The 20,956-nt window shown below is 34.2% G+C and overlaps 4 protein-coding genes across 4 annotated transcripts; 1 reads left to right on the top strand and 3 right to left on the bottom strand.

The window, feature by feature from the left end:
- Window positions 1-51: 51 nt before the first annotated feature.
- Window positions 52-3,612, bottom strand: LOC108198822 (sodium/calcium exchanger NCL1-like). The gene is made up of 7 exons (XM_017366599.2): window positions 3,186-3,612; window positions 2,120-2,305; window positions 1,858-2,039; window positions 1,496-1,614; window positions 1,075-1,324; window positions 692-988; window positions 52-461 (listed from the first exon to the last, which is right to left on the bottom strand). Exons 1-7 carry the CDS (start codon window positions 3,559-3,561, stop codon window positions 213-215), a joined length of 1,659 nt encoding a protein of 552 aa, XP_017222088.1. The 5' UTR covers window positions 3,562-3,612; the 3' UTR covers window positions 52-212.
- Window positions 3,613-9,955: 6,343 nt separating this feature from the next.
- LOC108197046 (sodium/calcium exchanger NCL1-like) lies at window positions 9,956-13,588 on the bottom strand. Its single transcript, XM_017364524.2, has 7 exons — window positions 13,113-13,588; window positions 12,117-12,311; window positions 11,859-12,040; window positions 11,354-11,472; window positions 10,926-11,175; window positions 10,528-10,824; window positions 9,956-10,307 (listed from the first exon to the last, which is right to left on the bottom strand). The coding sequence occupies exons 1-7, from the start codon at window positions 13,486-13,488 to the stop codon at window positions 10,059-10,061; spliced, it is 1,668 nt and encodes a 555-aa protein (XP_017220013.1). The 5' UTR covers window positions 13,489-13,588; the 3' UTR covers window positions 9,956-10,058.
- Window positions 13,589-16,075: 2,487 nt separating this feature from the next.
- On the top strand, window positions 16,076-17,964 carry LOC108198908 (ethylene-responsive transcription factor ERF091). The gene has a single exon (XM_017366680.2). The coding sequence runs from the start codon at window positions 16,739-16,741 to the stop codon at window positions 17,600-17,602; it is 864 nt and encodes a 287-aa protein (XP_017222169.1). The 5' UTR covers window positions 16,076-16,738; the 3' UTR covers window positions 17,603-17,964.
- A 1,422-nt stretch (window positions 17,965-19,386) lies between these two features.
- On the bottom strand, window positions 19,387-19,902 carry LOC108198751 (ethylene-responsive transcription factor ERF096). The gene has a single exon (XM_017366528.2). It carries the CDS (start codon window positions 19,900-19,902, stop codon window positions 19,387-19,389), a length of 516 nt encoding a protein of 171 aa, XP_017222017.1.
- Window positions 19,903-20,956: the final 1,054 nt, after the last annotated feature.

Raw genomic sequence — 20,956 nt, 5'->3', positions numbered from 1 at the left:
CCTTCATCAGATCTATTGCCTTCCTCTAATTAAGTATTTATAATCAACATAATAAAATAAAATACGCAATCAAGCCCTTTTTTCTTTTATTGGTAGCACCGCAAATCAACTTACAGCATAAATGACAAATGAAGTCTTACAAAACAAGACAAAATACATGTAATTTTATCAAATGAAAACATCTTACAATAAATTTATCATTCTCAAATTTCCTAAGACCATCCCAATACACTAGTAAGTACATATAGAGTAACCAGAGAGGTTGGATACATAAGGATTACCAAGTAGCTTGTCCACAGTGGGAATGCAGTTCTGAAACTAGCAAACACACCCATAACTGTACAGATAACTATAGCAACCAGAAATTCTGCTGTAGCAGCAACTGGTATATCTCGAATATAAACAACGGTTAAGAATGTCGTTAAGCTTATCAGATTGCTCATGAACACTGATCCGTATATCTGTAAATAAGATACCATATAAGTAATTAACAAACATGCATTATACTCCCTTTGTTGCAAGTGATATTCCAAAAACCTTAATTGAGATATTAGTATGTAGTACCGTAATTTATTCATAACTATGTTAAAATGTGATTTATAAACATTTATAGAACATTTCTATAATCGCGGCTTTGTACTATAAATGAAAAGATAGTAAACAGACTACATGTTTATAAACATAAACAAACCTGGGACAGTAGTAGGGAAATGGATTCAGGTGTCTTCAGTTTAGCAGAAGCGATGGTCCTCCCTGCAGACCTGGAGGCTAAAGTCAATGGTATTACGACGTAAGGGATGAAGAAGGAAGGGATTTTTGCAGCAGTAGCAACTCCAACTACAGATTGTATGAGTGGCTTTGCAAGTAAGACTGATATAGTTATTCCTAACAGAATTAAGTATGCAGCGTTAAGGTAGTTCTTCCATGGATCCTCGACACTAGTGGTGCTAGTTCCCTGTACCAAGAGGCTCTGGTTTTCTTCAGTACTCTGCACAAGCATATCATGTATAATGTAAGAAGAACTTAAAGCAGTTGAATCGACATGTTATCTATTTTGTGAAGATTGGGACTTACAGCGTTTGGAACTTTCAGATCATTTTGATTGCCAGGCTTCTGAGCATCTAAAAGAAATTGAGAAAGTCCATTGACAAACTCATCTTCATTAATATTAGTATCATTATTAATATCAAATGCTTCTCTAACTTTGTCCGCATAGTCTCCTCTTACGAAACCATCATCCTCCAATTTTATTCCTATGATCAAAGTCCTCAACTCAGCAGGTGATATGACATGATCATTGTTATGGTCAATTCCCTGAAAGATCCTGTAGAATCTCAGAGAATCAGATAAAATATAAAACAAATTTAACTTCATGTAAATGGTAGTTATAGGCACAAAATATAGGTTATGGATTCTGTTTAAGAACATTTTAAAAAAACTCGAAAATATAACTTTCTATTGTGAAAGTGTCGGAACAAGAATGAAATAGACTAACTGTTTTATAAGCTCTATATTAGGTTCTCCCTTATTTGTAAGAAGAACTTGTAGCTTGTCTTTCACAAATTTTTGGGTCAGATACTTAAATCTTCTTTCCTGAATCCATGGTTGAAATATCTGCAAAGAGCAATTTATATATTAGGTAAGGCTGTGATATCAAGAGATTTGCATAATTGAAGTTGTAATGCTAATTGTTCAAAAAAAGTGTCTGCTTAAAAGAGATGAATAGAATTTTAATATCTTTGGTTTTCTTGCAACCATCAATTACAACATTAACACTAATGCAGCTCAAACCGTCAATCTGTTACCAAAAAGAGAAAAGAAATATGCTACAATTGTAGGTAATGATCAGTGAAATACCTGATATAAACTGTAAGAAAATAGTAGTAGGAGGGTAACAATAAGAGTAATGAGAACAATCAAATGCGATCCAGAAGATGAACCAACAACATTTGTTAGTTGAAGAATCAACAGTGGAACTACGGATATCAACATAATTCTTGCTGTGATGCTAGTGTCAACATCAGTAAGAACACCAGAACCTGTAGAAAATATAAATTAACATGTTATAACATCTCGAGCATGTTAAATAAAAAGCTCTATTCAAATTAAGATATCGTACCTGTTAGACCTGGTGGCTTCTTAAGTGGCACGGAGCCATCTATAGTTGCTGGTGCATCTGAAAATTTGTAGCTGGCTAAAACAGCAGCAATACCCCATGTAAGTGTAAGATTAGTGACAGCTCCACCAGCAAGAATACTTATCCCTATTCCTGCTTGTGCTTGGGCATTTCCTGAAAGCCTGGACACTGGGATATAACCACATCGCTGTTAAATTAAGTACTCAATCATGACTGATATAAAAAAAATAGCTAGATTTATTAAAAACAATTCCAAACAAAATCATAATTAAAATTTTATGTTCAATAAGATGATATAAATTTAATAATTTTATGTTAGTTGATATTTAAACTTCTGTGAGTTATAATTCAGCTTTTTTCTAATGTATCCAATTAAAATTGTGTGATCAACAAACAGTTTAAGTGGACTTCACATGAGTCTAACAAGGTTTTCAGATCGAAGAAGTTACTGACAGCGAATCACGTACAACTTAAACAACATTTCATTGGCTTAAGTATCTGGTAAACTGGTAGCTTAGCAGAATGAAGCATGGTTATGTTAAGGTATTAAATCTAATATTAAAACTAAGTAGATATCAAAGGGTGGATGCTTGATTGCTTGATAATATAATACTACTACTACGCAAGACATTGTCTTAATAAAACCTGCCTAACGTGGTAGGTGATAACTAATACTCATTATTAGTCAATTTTTGAATCGATGCATATGCTTTGAATTGGTAAAGGTACTTATTGTACACTATTCTTGGATGCAACTTCCCTTGCCGGTTCACTCCCGGCTGCCACACCGTGACACCGGAAACCATCACAGTACATGCTAAATTATACTCCCTCCTTCCCATTTTAATTGTCTTCTTTGTAAATTTCACACATATTAAAAACTATTTAATGTGATGTCTTATTGTTGTTGCTATCACTAAAAATGCATTAATTACACATGAATATAACGAAGTTCTCATTCATTTTGTTAGAGTTGCAAAACGTCAAAGCAACTATTATTTTGGGACAAAGGGATGAGCAAATAAAAGACGGGAAGCAAAAAACATACCAATAATCAAAGCGACTTGAGGGATGGTGCCAATGAGATGAAACAAACTGTCTCCGAAACTCCCAGGTCCATAAGTCTTGAAAAACAAATCAGAACCATCTGATACATACTTCTGGCCCAGGGACAACAAGTACTGATACACCACAATCAAGAATATCAGCCCTGGCAACTCCGTGGTGCAGGGCAAGAATCCGTAAGCTGGCTCGCATGTCACCATTGAGGCACCAAACTGCGGAACTTGAGCCGAAGCAGAAGTAGTAGTAGCAGCAGCAGTAGCATTGTACATGCCATCATACATCATTATATCTGCAATGAGACGACCACTTCCGAATTGGGTCAACGCCAACACCAGGAGGATGGCTAATGTGAGTTTCATGTTTATTTCTTGTTTGCCTTTCTGCAGAGATTGCGGAGATATGAAGAAAATGCATCAGCTTTATAGAGGCCATTGTATAGAGTTTTTTTAATATAGAATATACCAGTGTCTTTCAATCTGACGGTATATCTTCTTACTTCATCTACATGTACTAGATGACGATTGAATCTTGTTAGGTGCCTGAGATTCTAAGGTTAGAATATAGATCAAGTGAACTATAATATATTAATAATATTTCACTGAGTTATCTTTGTGTTAAAAATTAAAATTATGTATATATAAGGTGGTAATTAACTGATCATAAGATTGTTAGGATTGCCTTCACAATAATAGCTTCACGTTAATCAAATGAAATAACAGGCACCAAACAACACAAACAATTAATATGAAAACAGTTTCCTCAACAAATGTGTTAAAACCACAATCCGCTATTAGAAGATTGGAGTCGTTCTTTCCCTCAACATTATTGCATACAAACACCTCAACTTGATTATGAAAGCCTTCTTTTCTCACAAATGACAAAACTCTCTCTAATTTGGCAATACACAAAATTCCTATAAATAACTATATTTATATGCAACATGAATATTTTAATCCTCATAATTATAAATATTATAGGTCCCAATAAGATCAAGAGCACTTTGCTGAGCTTATGACTTATGTGGCTGTTTGGCTATAGCCACTTCTCGTTTCTTTTGATAAGAAGCCGATATCTACTTTTTTTTAACCGTTTGCATAAAAAACAAGAAGCACTTAGAGCATCCCCGATGGGACACTTAGTGAGTTAAGACATTGGAAAAGATTTCATCTCCAATGCAAGTTATTTTCTAGTTACTCCTGACTTTTAAGCTAACTTCTCAACTATTACACATATAAACTTTTTCTTAAAGTCAAAAATGACTTAAAATTTGGGCTTTAAACTCATACAAACATTCTCCGAATAACAATTTAGAGGTAATTGTAATTCGGATCTCCTAACTTTCATTCAAAAACGATATTGTACCCATACTTTTGGAAACTCAAATCACACCCCTATCTTTACACTTCAAGAACGATACGCACCCTCCTCCGTTAAATTCCGTTAAAATACTCCTGCCGTCTCAATTTACATGTCACTTTTGCTTTTCGATGAGTCAAATTGACTAATTTTTGACCAACTATTAAAAAATATTTATTTATTATTTTAATAAATAGAAAGTTACATATTAAAATAAATTAAATTTATTTTTTGATAATATTTTTTAAAATATAATACCATAAACCTCATAATCTCTGTAAGCCACGATACCTAAGTCTCCCTCGAACCATGCATGCATGTTCTCATGATATATAAAAAAGTAACGAATTTCGTCTGCATATTAAATTTAATTAAATCAACAGGGGCAGCAAACAGTATAATCTATTTGTATAACAATATTTGTTCGTTAAGCTTGGTTTCGTAACAAAAGAATTATTGGTTTTCATTTTTACCGAGATGCCGTCAACGATGCTACAGCCTACACGACGCACATTATATAATTTTAAAATCTAAATGCAAAACGTGCTAGATGTACAACTTTTTCTGTACACAGAAGAGTAATTCCATACCCTTTCATGTATAAACTTATCTCGAACCCATTAAACTAAGCAAACTTGTATTCTCACAGAGAAAATAACTTATCAAAATGTAGTTTTTAGCGTAGTCATGTGTAAATAACGAAAAACTAAAAACAATAGTTCTAAATTAGAAGTGTGATATTATCTAATATTATAATAATTTAATTCATATTTATAATTTTATATAATAAAATTCATATCACTAATAATATCAATCAAATTTAATATATAGTAGTGTATATATATTAATAATCATTATATGTAATATATATATCCGCTTAGTCATTAAAGTTGCACACATATTTAATTCTAAAATCAATTAAAGGACAGGAGCATGTTGAGTTGAATAATACTTTCTCCCTCTCATTTTTTTTTAACCTTTTTAGCTCGACAACGTATATAAAACATAGTTTCAAAATTTCGTTTCAAATTTTTTTTTTTCTATAAAAATTTTAATAAGTAATTATTCAAAAAATCAATATATTTTATTTTATGAGAGAATTATAATGCAAACGTTAACGGTAGGAGGGACGAGGGAGTATCTAGGTCGCAGACACAGCGGCTTGCCGAGGTTTAACAACTGCCACTTGAGAGTTGAGGGCGGCTAACAAAAGACCTACGGGTCGAATGGTCAGGCAATAAGGCTGGCCCAGAAAAGAAATGTTTGTTAAAATGTACTATTAAAAATTTAAATCCAAGAATTATACATATAATCCAACTTAACTCACGTTTCTTTAATTTTATATGAATTTAGTAAAATGAGTTGTTATAAATGATTGTTATGTATTGTTTGAACAAGTTATTTAATTAAGCCATCGATCAAATTATTGGGTGCTTTGACTAATAATATGGATATTCAATAAGATTCCGTAGCCTAGTGCTCTGGGGGCATCAACACGACAATATTCTATATGCAGTTACACGTGATGTTTCCGATCTTCAATGCTTCTGTTCTCTATCCTAGAGATACAAATATACTAGTTCAGCTCGAAGGTGTTGATAAAAATATATGAGCTAGGTTGAGATGTGTACTGAGACAACAATTATAAACCAAGATAATTATCTTGTTAATATTAAATCATATCATTAGAATTAGAGTAAATGACAAAGTGGTGGCTGAGGTTTGACGAATTTTACAAAACGTTGGTTGGATTTCAAAAATTACAGAATGGTGGCTCGACTTTACCTCCGCGTTTTAAAATGGTGGCGGCCGTCTGTCTCCGTTAGATTTGCACCATTAACTCTCAAAAAAATTAAAAATAAATTAAAATAAGAAGGGTAGAAAGGGGTTTTAGGGTATAACAACGGTCATTAGCGAGTGTAGGGGTAGTCTTTAGAAAAGCCCGCGAAAACACGCGATTTAACTAAAAAAACCCTAACCCCTCTTTCAATCATAATTAATCTTGTAACGAAATCGAAGATCATGGACTGGTTCATGCGCCCCCGTAAGGAAATGCACAAATATGGTTCGCACGAGTGCCCTGACAACAAAGGTAACCCTTTTTTAACCTAAATCTCTGTGATCTGTGATGTATATGTGTATGTGTGCTTAGTATAGTATAATACTAATGTTGTGGTCCCGAATATGTCTTTATGTCCCCCATTGCTTTGCTTGTTTGTCCTAATTTAAAACCCTCTTTACTTCTTTATTGCGTTGCAGACTATCCATCTTTTTTTACTATAAAAATGTATCATGGTGGTCATTTTGAGAATGAGCACAGCAAGTTTGTTGGGTATAAACTCGTTTACTTTGATTTCTGTAATGTGGATTTGATGTCGATGTTTGAGGTAGCAGCAATGTTGTCTGAAGCTATAGGTCGTAAGTCTGCAGGTGCTGATATGTATTTTAAAGCCCCAAATGAGGGTATGGAATGTGTTAGTAGGTTAGAAACTGATGCTGATGTGTTGCTCATGATTGGGTTGATTTCTGATAAAGTCCAGTATGTAGAAGTATTGGTAGTTCTTGTAGAGCTCTTTTCAGTTGAGGGACTGCCTTTAGGAACTCAAACAAACAATGAGGATGTGCCTTGTCTATAGTCACATAAATTCACTTGAATCTCTTTCAATTGTGTAAATTATTTGCACCATTTATGTAGGTTTACAGTCACATAGTGGAGCCAATCAATGGCAAAGAAGAATGGATCAAGACTGGATACACACAGCCATTGCCTCCTAATGTGAAGCCCTCAACTGGTAGGCCTAAACTGAGAAGAAACAATAAAAATGATATCAAGCCACAAGATCCCAGTTCACACAAGCTGAGAAGGCAAAAGACAAGCCTAAAGTGTAGCCATTGCAACAAGTGGGGGCATAACAAGAGAACATGTGGTAGCAAGGTAGTAATTCTTCACAATAATGCACTTAAAATTCACTATAATTCTTAAAATATAAGGCACTTAAAATTAGTCTTTATTCTGCAGAATGAGGGGGGGAGGTTCCACTGAGGATGCTCAAGGTAAGCGAGGTGAGGGTGAGGCCCAAGCAACTCCAACTTAATTTGCTCCTGGTGGATCTCAGCCAGCCACTCAACCTACTCAGAGTGAGGGAGCTCCTGGTTCTCAGCATCCACCACCAAATCAAGGACCTAGCTCAGCTGGTGTGGCTCCAAAGTCATGGCAAAAAAAAAGCAAAAAACTGTGACTACAAAGGCAGAAATTCTAAGAGCAAGGAGCACCAGGGAGAAAAGGATCAACAAAAAATATGTTGACTAGCTAATTAGTTTCATGTTTATCTGAACTTGTTTCATGCTTTTTGATCAAACTTTTGTAAGGCTAAACTAATGCCTCTTTTGTTGGCCTAAGTCATTTGCCAAGTTGAAGTTTGCTTTTGGATATATTTTGTAAGGCCAAACTAATGCTTTTTGTTGGCTTAATCCATGTAAAAATATTGAACATCTATGTATGCCAGATGCTTTGCTATTTAAGCAAAATTTAAATGTCACTTTCCTTCTGTGCATTTCTATTCCTTCTGTGCATTTCAATTTACTTCCATTTCATCTCTATCATTTACTTCCAGGGCAATTACTAGTGTGCAATTTATAATAAAGGTAAAGGCAAATTCTAGACAACAAACATTCAATACAATGCTCAACCATTTCATTCATTACACTGCAAAACCAACCTTTCAACCACAATTCATTACAAACTCAAAACCTCCATCCACCATACTTTAATACAGATCTAACCTACCACACATACAACATTCCTCCACTGTCTCCACTGACCTAGTTACTACATAAACAACAAAGACAAACACAAACACAAGCAACATACGAAGCCTCCATTTTCTACTTTCCATCATTTTTACCTCAATTAACTTCTTCTCATTTTCGGCTTCCATGGATCTTAACCTTCTCAGTAGACCTGGTATAACGACTTTGGCTCGATTGCAGAGGGGGGCATCCACCCATTTGAAAAAGCCACATCCACTATTGGAGCAATTTCTGAAACGACGACCAGCATTTGTATTTGTCTAGGCCACCCTTTCTGCTGCTATCATGCCACAATGACAGTAATCCATACCCTCACCCTTGTTCCTCTTAGATTGCTAGGTAGAAATGGGCTTTTTCTAACTGATTATGCCTCTGTGTAGTGTATATATATACTGCCCTTGCTAATGACTGTTATATACCCTAAAATCCCTTTTTACCCTTTTTTTTTAATTTTTTTGGGAGTTAACAGTGCAAATCTAACGGAGACAGACGACCGCCATCATTTTAAAACGCGAGGTAAAGTTGTGCCACCATTCTGTAGTTTTTGAAGTCCAGCCACCATTTTGTAAAATTAGTCAAACCTCAGCCACCACTTTGTCATTTACTCTTATTAATACGGCATAAATAGATATTTCTAGTTTGATATTATATATAACCAAAATATACTATATGAAAAATATATAACTATCATATATACTATAAATAATATGTTATTATGTTATATAATAAGTAAAATAAGATTAAAAAATTTAAAATTATATAAAATATATCCTCTTTAAATCATTGCAAATATACTGTTTTGTTTAAAAAACATTCAGACGTTTGCAATTATACTTTACTAGACTTGGTGATGAGAAGCAACACCCTCTTATGACCTCACATGCTCGACTTGAAAATCGATCGACCCAACCTCCACTTCAACTTGTGATACTTTCATTTCCGCAAGCAGGGAGGCGATAGTAAAGTCATCTCCTGCATTAACCCTCTCTCCATCAAATCATCTCTTTATCATCAATTCAAACACAAATCCTTCTAATTCGACGGCGATCAGGGAGAAGTCGGAGCTGATAGCGGAGCTCCGAGCGATTGAGACCAATGCGTTATTGACGGAGAAGCAAAAGGCAGAGGAGACAAAAGCTTCTGAAAGGTTAAAGCCTTTTGAAGTTGTTTTTAATTGGTTGTTTTTAGTTGATTTCAGGGTTGATTTTAATTGATTTCAATGCTGCTTTTGTCATATTGGTATTGGACTCGCAGGGCTATTCATTTTCACCATTTGCAACTTATTATGCAAATAACTATAATTTTTAGCAGATTTTTTCAAAGTTGCATATGTGGTTGTTATTAGTTGCAGATGTTGCAAATGCAACCTCCGTGATTTTGCAAACATTTTTTGAGAGATAGTATTTTTGCAATTTCTTTTAAAAACTGAGAATATTTTTGCAAAATTTCTTTTAGACTTGGGTATTTATGAAAAAAACCCTAAAATATATTATATTTTAAACTAAACTAAACCCAAAATAAACAGTGCATCTATGTTTTGCTTCACAGAATTTCAGTACTGTAGTCCAGGATATAAAGCTTAGAGCATAAGTAATACAAATCCGGTTTAAATTCGTGAATTTACATTAGATCAATGAAAGTATATTACACAATACTATGTTTCCCTCCAAGTTCTTGCATCTGAAAACTGCTAAGACCATCCCAATACACTAGTAAGTAGGTACAGAGTAACTAGAGAGATTGGATACATTAGGATCGCCAAGTAACTTGTCCAAAGTGGGAATGTTGTTCTGAACCCAGTAAACACACCCATACCAGTGCAGATAACAATAGCAACCAGAAATTCTGCTGAAGCATCCACTGCTATATCCCGAATATAAACCACTGCTAAGAATGTCGTTAAGCCCATCACATTGCCTACGAACACTGATCCGTATATCTGTAAACAAACAAATTTAAATTACATATAATGAACTTTGGAAAATCAAAATTTAGATAGCAGCATTTAGTTTGGTTTCTATAAAACAATGTGACACAATGACATGTGATATTAACTCGGTTGAAGAGTACTTATGTAAAGATGTCCGAATATGTCACTTGTTTTGTGTTACTAAAGATCAAATAAGTGAACCAGACTTCGAGTTTTAATCTAGACAAACCTGGGACAATGTTAAGGAAATGGATTCAGGCGTCTTCATTTTGGCCGAAGAGATTGTTCTCCCAGCAGATCTGGTGGCTAAAGTCAAGGGTATCACGACATACGGGATGAAGAAGGAAGGGATATTTGCAGCAGTAGCGACTGCAACTGCGGATTGTATGAGTGGCAATGCAAGTAAGACTGATATAGCTGTTCCGAGAAAAATGAAGTAGGCAGCTTTAATGTAATTCTTCCATGGCTCCTCATTTCTCGGAACACTAGTCCCCTGTACCAAAAGGCTCTGCCCTTCATCAGTACTCTGCACATACATACCATGTATTAGAACTCGTGATAAATTACATGACTTAGTGTAGTTAATAACCATTTTTTGTCTGAATTTAAGTTGAGATTAGGACTTACAGTGTTTGGAACTTTCTGAACTTTACGATTGGCAGGTTGCTGAGCATTTATAAGGTACTTGGAAAGCCCTGCAACAAACTCCTCTTCATTTATATTAGAATCACCAGTAATATCAAATGCTTCTTTAACTTTGTCAGCGTAGTCGCCTCTTATGAAACCATCATCCTCTAATTTTATTCCAATAATCAAAACCCTCAACTCAGTAGGCGATATGAATCCATCCTTGTTCTTGTCAATTCCATGAAAGATCCTGTTGAATTTCAAAAAAAATCGATGAAATGGTGTATAACTTTAGTTACCAGTAAATTCTTGTCATTAGCATAAATAAATAACAATTATGGCTTTTATCTAAGCATACTTTTAGGAAAATAGGCATTTAATTGGTTTAAATTGCGTTAAATATCTGAACAGGAATGATATAGACTAACTGTCTTATAAGTCGTGCATTAGGCTTTCCATTGGAGGTAAGAAGAACTTGTAGCTTGTCTTTCACAAACTTTTGGGTCAAGTACTCGAATCTTCTTTTCTGAATCCATGGTTGAAATATCTGCACATAGTAATAAACATTTCAGGGCTGCCTGCGACATATAAGATATAGAGATTGCATAAATGAATCTGGAATGTTAATTATCTCACAGGTCTCAGAAAAACGGTTTGCTGTTACTTTCTTGATTCTTCACAAATTATTCATCTAACATAACATGTATTAATTTTTCAAAAGAAATTAAATAGGTAAAGGTAAGGAAGTCTCCAGTATGTCCCAAAACAGTAGACCTCCTCAAGCTGAAAACTTGAATATTATTTTGCAATACATTGTTCGAAATTGGCAGCTCCATAGTTCAGAATTTCTAGTTTCTTATAACAGATATATATCCCGAATCTCTTGTTACAGAAAGACAAGGATATGCTACTAGGTAACAATAAGTGAAATACCTGATATAAATTGTATGAAATGAGTAGTAAGACGGTGATAATAAGAGAAACGAGGACAATCAAATGTGATCCGGATGAGGAACGAACGACATTTGTTAGCTGAAGAATCAAAAGAGGAATGACAGAGATCAGCACTATTCTTGCTGTGTAGCTTGTATCAACATCTGTAATAACACCTGAACCTGCAATGGAAAAAAGTATCAGCAAGTTATCATATCAAAGATACCAGATACAATCTTATATTAAAAAAAAAATTACCCATTAGACGTGAGGGCTTTTTAAGTTGGACGGTGGTATCTATGGTTGCTGGTGCATCTGAAAAATTGTAGCTGGCTAAAGCAACAGCAATACCCCATGTAAGTGTAAGATTAGTGACAGCTCCACCAGCAAGAATACTCATTCCTATTCCTGCTTGTGCTTTAGCATTTTGCTCATCTCCGGAAAGTCTGGACACTGTGCATATAAATTAGTCACTCTGTTTTGATTAATAACAAAGGGTGCAATTTATGTTAGAATATCAAATTGTCCTCAGACTTCAGAGGTTGCATAGATGTATGACTACTATTATGTTTTTCCCCAAGTTTTTCATCATGTACCCTATTTCTCCTATCTGTGTCCTATTGATTACATGTTTGTGAATTATGAAAAATGATTGAAGCATGCACAAAACAGAACAAGACATGAGTAAATATTTGTGCAAGTTAGTTTTTCAAATGTAATAACATACAGACTTCAGGAACCTCAAGCAAATTAACGCTATCTGTGTGTGCCATGTCATGTAAAATGTGTCTGTTCTTTATTTTGCTAAAGTAACAATCAAAGCATATGATGCTTAAATTAGAGGACTTTTCACTAATATAAAGTGGTAGGTAAAGTTATTACTCAATTATACTCCCTCCCTTTCCATATCACAAACACCTCACAAAGGTGTCTCCAGAAAAACATGAGATGTCACATAGGTTTCTAAACAACATTTTAAAATTCCAAATCAGTTTAACCTGCAAACTCTACAAATTAGTATCACAGATCACCAAAGCCGATGCAAACTATGTATTGGTAGTCCGTGGACTTATGTTGGTACATTTTGTTACGAATCGTAATAGTATAAGTTACTTATTACGGTCTATAGATTACCAAACTGGAAACAAACTATCTACTGGTAGTTGAAAGACTTCATTGGAGCCAAAGTGCATACATGTACTTGAGAAAATGAGATGTTGCACTAAAAAAAGAGCTAGGAACAAAAGAACATACCAAGAATCAAAGCAATCTGAGGAATAGTGCCAATGAAATGAAACAAACTAGCTCCAAAAGCACCAGGTCCAAACGTCTGGAAAAACAAATCAGAACCTTCTGATACATACTTCTGACCAAGTGACAACAAGTATTGATAGACCACAACCAATAATATCAGCCCCGGCAACTCTGTGGTGCAGGGCAAGAATCCATAAGGCGGCTCGCATGTCACTGTCGAAGCACCGAGCCCCGAAACCGAATCCGAACTGTCCGAACCACCAGTAGCAGTGGCATTGTATATGCCATCAGATATCATAAAATCTGTAATGAGGCGACCACTGCCATAATTGGACACGGCTAACACCAGGAGAATGGCCAGTGTCAACTTTATCATTTTTTTATTGTGAAAATGTGTTTGCTAAGAGGACTTTTCTAATGTTCTATATATAATAATACAAAATCTTACGTATATGACCGTTATGTCTCTTTTGAGCCTGTTCTATCGTTTTGCTGTGAGAAAGTTCGTGTCAAATAAAAACAAGAGTTAATTGCAATTGGCATCCCTTTGGTTTCGGCTTATTGCACATTGCACCTAATAGTTTTGGAAAATACACTTTGCAGCCCTAGACTTTTAACCCGTAGACACTTTGCACCCTTTCCGTTAATTTCTGCCGTTACCGTTAACTTTTGTAGGGGCATTTTGGTAAATTTAATTATATTTAATTAAAATCAGACTTTTATTTAAATTTTTTGACCATCTAAACGATATTTTTCGGAAAAACTTAAAGAACGAAAGTGGTAGAGAATAAAAAGATCTTTTTAGAGCAATAAGGTTCAAAATTAACACTAGTGAGTAAAATAAAAAAATTATAGTTCAGTGGTTAGTTTCTAAAAACGCAATAAGTTTAGTGACAAAAAAATTATCATAATTCTGGTAATCAAATCCAAACCTAAGTTGGTGGCTAAAAATAAAACCAAACCTAACATAAGTGACTAAAAGAATAAAAAAATTAGTTGGGTGGTAAGTTTCTAAAAACACTATAAGTTGAGTGGCAAAAAAATCTATTTTCCCAATTATAAATGAAAAAAAATCTGCAACAAGCCAAATTTCTCACTCGCAAAATTATCAAATTTAGTTCAGACATATAAACAAGTAAAATACGAGTTTGTGACAACAAATCGAATCTTGTTTTCCAAAAACAAATCGAATCTTGTTAAATTCCAACGGTTTTAATTGCTGTACGTATTCGTCAACGTCCCCCATTCACAAATGTTCACACGACTCATAATTAAAGAAGATTAGTCGTTGAAATCAAACTGGTAATGAACACGTTTGATTGGACTGGATAATTATAACACGCAGCACATATTAGCTGAGGCTTTATCAAATTGCCACTTGATCGAGGCGGCTTCTAATTAGTTTCTGAAAAGAAACAATGTTTAGAAATCAATTTTTACAAATATATGCAACTATTGATTTGTTCTAATCAATAGAAATTAATTTTAGCCAAAAACCTGGACTTGTATCAATCACTTCCAACCCCTTAAATCAAATTTGATGTGGAAAATACTCCGTGTTGAAACTCGAAGCCGTAAGGGAAAATATAATCGATTACTCAAAGAGATAGAAAGACATTTTTTTTTTAATTCGGAAACTGACAGATGTTTTTGTTTAATGTCTGTTGGTACGAAACAAACGGTTATTTGTAATTTATTATAATATATCAATTATTCGTCTAGCACCTGTAGCCTAGCCGTTGAGTTTGCATTGCCACTTGACAACATGATAGATTGAACGATATTATTGTTGAGTTTTAAATGGTCGATTACAATTTAATGGAAAAAATAAATAAAAAATGCTTGATTACAATAATCATTCACAATTCATGTAGAAATAAAATGTGCTTCATGAAGGAGCGTCATGGATAAAAATGTTGTCAAGTAAATTAAGATATTTTGGCAGCGGAACAATCAAGTAAATCATGAGAAAGAACTTAGCCAAGTCATTTTAATTTCTAGATAAAATAGTCATGTTAAGGATACCCATTCATCGATCCATGAGAGCTTGACAGGCTTAAAAAAATATATCAGAACTTATCGAATACAACTATTTATAATTCTCCCCATCACTCGTGAAAATGTTTGCCTTATCTTCTCAACAGCTTGTTCTTTGTAAACAACACTTGTTGTCATGATTCTCTGGCAGCCGCCGTTTGTCCGGGCTTAATTTAATAAGGACTTAAATCCATTTTTACCTAATAAATCAAAACTCGTTTCAAATTAAAAATCAATGCGATTGGATGACAGAAATCAGTAAAATATATACATAATAATATCAAATTTAATTATATAATTAATTAATAATAAACCTCATAAATCTTATTTTCATGAAATAACTGGCGTCAAACACCACCTCGCAGATCCCATACCAAAGATGTGGCAAAATTGATCGGTATCACGTCAAAAAGAATAATATATGCATGTGCATCTTCCACTGGGGGCCCAAATAACAACTTGTCCAGTCATTTCCAATCTCAAACATATCACAAACTCTTTCTCATGCTTGGTCTACACTCATTTTCTGCACGAATGTGTATCCTCGAATTGTATATATCAGTTGAATTTTCCATATAAAAATATCAAGAATTGTCAACTTTGGCTATAATATTTTCTACATTATACAGTTTAAAACAACCACCTTTAGTATTTAGATTGTGCTTATAATTTAGTCCTCTTACTATTTTACTATGTTCGAGCTTGCTTTCATTAACGTCCAAGCCCACTTTTTCTTCCTTCTCATTAATTTGATTATGCTGAAAAGTCCAATATTTAACTTGTTGCAGAAGGAACTGGCATAGTTCAAGTTGATCCAGTTGTTACTTTGTCAAACTTTATAATTGCTCATTTTCGGGAGAGAATGTCGTGTTTGTAAGAATCAACCGCGTGTATAAAATCTTTATACCACTTGTTCACCAAATAAATCTGGAGATTTTATTAGCTAGCTGGCCCTTTGCAATTTCGGTATCTCCGGGAATGATTTGAATGAAGTTTTGCTGAATAATTATTATTAATTAATTAATTGCACAGCACAAAAAAGTTAGGTGAATAGAACTGCCAGCTAGAAATTGAAAAACCATCTGTATAGAAAACATTTATTTAAAGATTATTTCTTATAAACTCAAAAATCACAACTGTGTCCAGAAAGAAGGGGCTTCATTTGGTACGTACATATGAAGTGCAAGGCACCATTTGAAACCCGCGTATTTCTTTCCCCTTCTAGTATCCTATTGTGTACAAATACGTATCATAATACACTGGATCTTTGTTATTCTACTATATAATCTAATTATTTTCATTATACAATGGATCTTGTTATAGACTTATAGTATTATAGAGTATACTCTAATGATTAGTCCAATCACAATATTCCATCAATCCATTATTATAATAAAGCTTTCAACGTTTTTTTATTTAATTTGTCATCATAATACGCTCCTTCAATTTAGCTATGGCATTGTTTGCAATACAAGTTATTGCACCATTCATTCACCAAATTAACTATTTATTGTAAATCTAGTGCAGCCACTTATCTCAATTCCCTAGTTCATACAACATCTGATAAACTGTTTTCTGATTGCATTAACATGACTGTGAGAAAAGATGCCACGTCATCATCTCCCGAAGCGATTCTTGAGAATGTGTGGGCGAATTTTTTTGGAAGAGATCATGAATATTACAGCAATGAGCTTCACAAGGAGTTTGATGTGTTTCAGTTCTGGAATGAGATGCCAACCCTAGATCATAATACAGTACAACAAACAGGGCCATTTACGACGGATATGTTAGAAAGGCTACCAAGTCTAGGCCGAGGGATGTCTATGGGATCCGAAACCAGCTGGGAGACTATTCTTAGTGAATGCACAGCTCCTTCTTTGCATGTTGAAAACAGCCTCTCAACATTGAATCATGATTTTGAAAGCTTGGAGAGAAATGAGAGGTTAAGAAAAAACGTTGAAATCAAAGTTGAGAAGATAAATACGAGACATTATAGGGGTGTGAGAAGGCGGCCTTGGGGTAAATATGCAGCAGAAATACGAGATTCCACAAGGAAAGGAGCTAGGGTCTGGCTTGGGACATTTGGAACGGCTGAAGAAGCAGCTTTAGCTTATGACAAGGCCGCGATAAGAATTAGGGGTCCTAAAGCACACCTTAACTTCCCTCTTGAGAAAAAGACTCAAGGTTCTAGTAACATTGCAATTCCATCAGAAAGTCATGTTATAACTAGTTTATTCAAGAGTGAACAATTACTTGATTTTGATTGTACTTCTTTTGGCTGCAATCATATGCTTCCGGAATTACCTAATGAGGTTTATTTGGCGACGGAGGAGGAACATGCAATAATGAAAATGGCAGGTTTGAATGAAGTTTGTGGAGATGATCAGTTTGATATACTTGAGTTTCAGGATCTTGGAAGTGATTATTTGGAAAGTTTACTATCTACCTTATGATCAGACAGTTAGAAAATGCATGTAACATATATCTCATTCATACAATATTCAGATTTTAGATGTGTTATCATATATAAAGACCCACAAATATAGAGCGCAAATTAAAATTTAGCAGAATTTACATATATAGTGGCTTAAATATTGGGAACATGAAAATTTCTCAATATAGTTTGGTCTGGTCACAATGAATTTCATCTCTCTCTTTTTTTTTTTTTTGCGCAAAAGAAACCGTTGAAAATGTGACTCATCTCAGAAACTCTAGATGTTTCCATAATTTTATGTTATATATTGCATACATTTAATCTAAATTGTAAAAGACAGTGTATCAAACTATTAGTTTCTGGAGACTCTAAGATGTACTATCTGCAGAATTTTCTAGATCTCTCTTGCGGATCATACATTTGTATTATAAAAGAAATATCATGTAATGCATTTCATAAGAAGAAATCAGTTCAATAAAATCTTCTTTGGTAATCATATACTACCTCCATCCCAGATTAGATGAGCTAGTTGATTTTGGGCACGTAACTTAAGGTGCATTGACCGTATAGTTCCGAAATTTATTTTTAAAATTTTTCTTTTGTAAATGAAAATTTCGTATCTAAATTTTTATTTGTAAAAATAAAATTTCAAAAAAAAAGTAATGTAGCTATGTGGTTAATGGACTTTAAAGTGCGTGCCCGAAGTCAACGAGTTCATCTAATTTGGGATGGAAGGAGTAACTCATTTTCAACAAGTGATATCAAAAGCACAAAGTCGATCTATTTAGTAACAAACATTCTCTATACTATAACATTATTTTGTTTCTCATATGGCAGGCGCGCGTAAGCACAAATCTTACGAGCTTATGGCTTGTGGGATATTATGAAGAAGGCTAAAATACATTTTTACCACTGAGATATGCCTTGGTGGACACATCAACCATCAACCTTTCAAAAAATACGGTTCTTGCTGAACATTCATGGCTGAACCGTATTTTTTTAAAGGCTGGTGGTTGGTGTGTCCACCAAGTCATATCTCAGTGGTAAAAATGTATTTTAGCCTATGAAGAATGGAGAAAGTAGTGGATGATTGAAATTTGTATATTATAAAAGATTACTAATTTGAGAAAATTTTAAAATGTATAAAATTAGATGTCTCATTCAAAAAACGAAAATGTATAGAAATCAGATCAGGAGATAATATTCTTTCTGAATGAACTCATGTATTCGGCTAATTGTACCTCGGAAACCACTCCTATATTTGACTACCTCCTGTTGCTGCGGCCTCACTAAAGGTGTGCAAGAATTTTATGATTCAATAAGCTGTCATTTTTTGATATAGTTCCTCAACACATTTGAATATATTTTTTAATTATGATACCAACAACATAATATCAGCATAAAATAATTGGGCTGAGTAAAGTGGACTAAAAAAACAAGTTGGTTGTTTAATTATTGGATCTCATCTGTAAACTTTCGGTCCAACGGATTCATTCTACGTGACCCATCAAAATTACTCTTCAATTTCCACTTGAATCAAGATAAAGCAAAGGACACCAATCCAGATATCCCGGACGAATCAAAGAATAAATTTGTACGGATTCAGTAACGGCCACAAATTAGGTACCCGAATCATATACATGACCCCGAAACGTGAAATAGAAACGTAATTTAATATATCTAACATAACGCTTAGAAAGAACAATTAACATAGAGAAAATACAGTCTGCATTTAACAATATAAAGAAATTACAAGTTTCCTGGATACCATTTCAGCTGCATGAAAATATGCATAACTTATCTCTACAGCTTGAGGAGGTGACGATAATCATTTAATTCCATATCACGCGTCTCTTCACCTTTAATTCCAGCAACTCGTTCACTCGAAAGCGAACTCGAGCTCGAACCCTGATTATTGTCAAGTAGCTTAAAACATAAATTTTGCTCAGACTTTTCGACATTCGAGTGTGACCCTGCCTGACCTGGGAAGTTGAGAATAGCCTTAGCCCCTCTCATCTTAAAAGCAGCCTTATCATAAGCAAATGCAGCCTCTTCGGCAGTTTCATACGTCCCTAGCCATGTACGTGCCCCATGTCGTGCTGAGTCACGAATCTCAGCTGCGAATTTTCCCCATGGACGACGTCTCACGCCTCTATAGTGCCTCTTCTTGCTTATAATACGTGTCGGGTCAGTGGCGGATCCAGGATTGTGGTGGCTAAGGGCTTGGCTAGTGGATTGAGCTTCATCGAGAAGTTGTTGCAGCACCATAGCTTGTCTTAGTCGTTTTGGTTTGAAGAGACTACTTGTAGTCTGGACCATTGGCCAGGAGTTTATATAATGATCCTCACTGAGGTGTTGTAGTTGGAAAATAGAGATCACAAAATATGGTCGAGAAAAATGTGAAGGTGATTCATGATTGTGGGGTGGGGTAGTGCAATTTATCACTAGCTCAAGTTTATGGGTCATTTAGTGGAATAAGATGATAATATTGGCCACAAAAATGTCTCTATTCAGCAAAAAAATAACAATAATGTCTATTCTTACTATAAGAGAACATAAAAAAAAAATATAATATCTACATTAGCAAATGCATCAAATAATTAGCTTACACAATAAACTAAAAACAGAGCATCAAAGTCCAATGCAAAGTTGATTACAAGGGCCCGTGATCGAGCGGTAATAATTTTTTTGTTATATTACCAAATCATTATGCAAAATTATTAGGTAATTGTATTCTTCTAATTAGTATTTCGTAAAATGTTAATTCATTTCATCCTTTTTTGTTTATTATTAGTCTTATTAATCATTTAAATATTGCGAAACTCATTTTTACAATGTAAGTTGTAGAGAATTCTTTCCCTTAAATCATTAAATTGTACAAATCTTTCTTGACATTTCCGATCATTGTATAATTTTTATTCATATTTATTCATTATCAATATTTTTATTAAATAAAGGGGCATCAGTGACTTGAAGTTACTGATGAAACTGTTGCAGTAGCTCCCACTAAATGAATAAAACTTTATTTGTGTAAGATATTGTGAAAAATTCTGAAAACATTAAATTTTTATTTTTTTTATTTTCACTTGTATGGTATATGTAAATTTCAATACAAATATAGTTAATTTGACCGGTCAAAAGTCAAAATGGTCATATTATGTCTACTACATACGTGTGTTCAAGATGTAGATTTGGGTATTACTTGAGAGCGGATGGTTGAATATGTTAAACTGATTGATTATGATAATTTGTTTGATTGTATTATTCATATGATTTTGATTGCTACATGTTGAGAAGTGGGTTTTCTGTGTCATATAATTTTGTGTTTATTTTTTACATCAAAATTCGAATCTGGTATTTGTTCGACCGACTG

The sequence above is a fragment of the Daucus carota genome, chromosome 8 (assembly GCF_001625215.2).
Source record: "Daucus carota subsp. sativus chromosome 8, DH1 v3.0, whole genome shotgun sequence".
In the NCBI taxonomy this organism is placed as follows: domain Eukaryota; kingdom Viridiplantae; phylum Streptophyta; class Magnoliopsida; order Apiales; family Apiaceae; genus Daucus; species Daucus carota.
The sequence above is the reverse complement of the archived record's forward strand: the minus strand, read 5'-3'. Positions and strand labels throughout refer to the sequence as shown.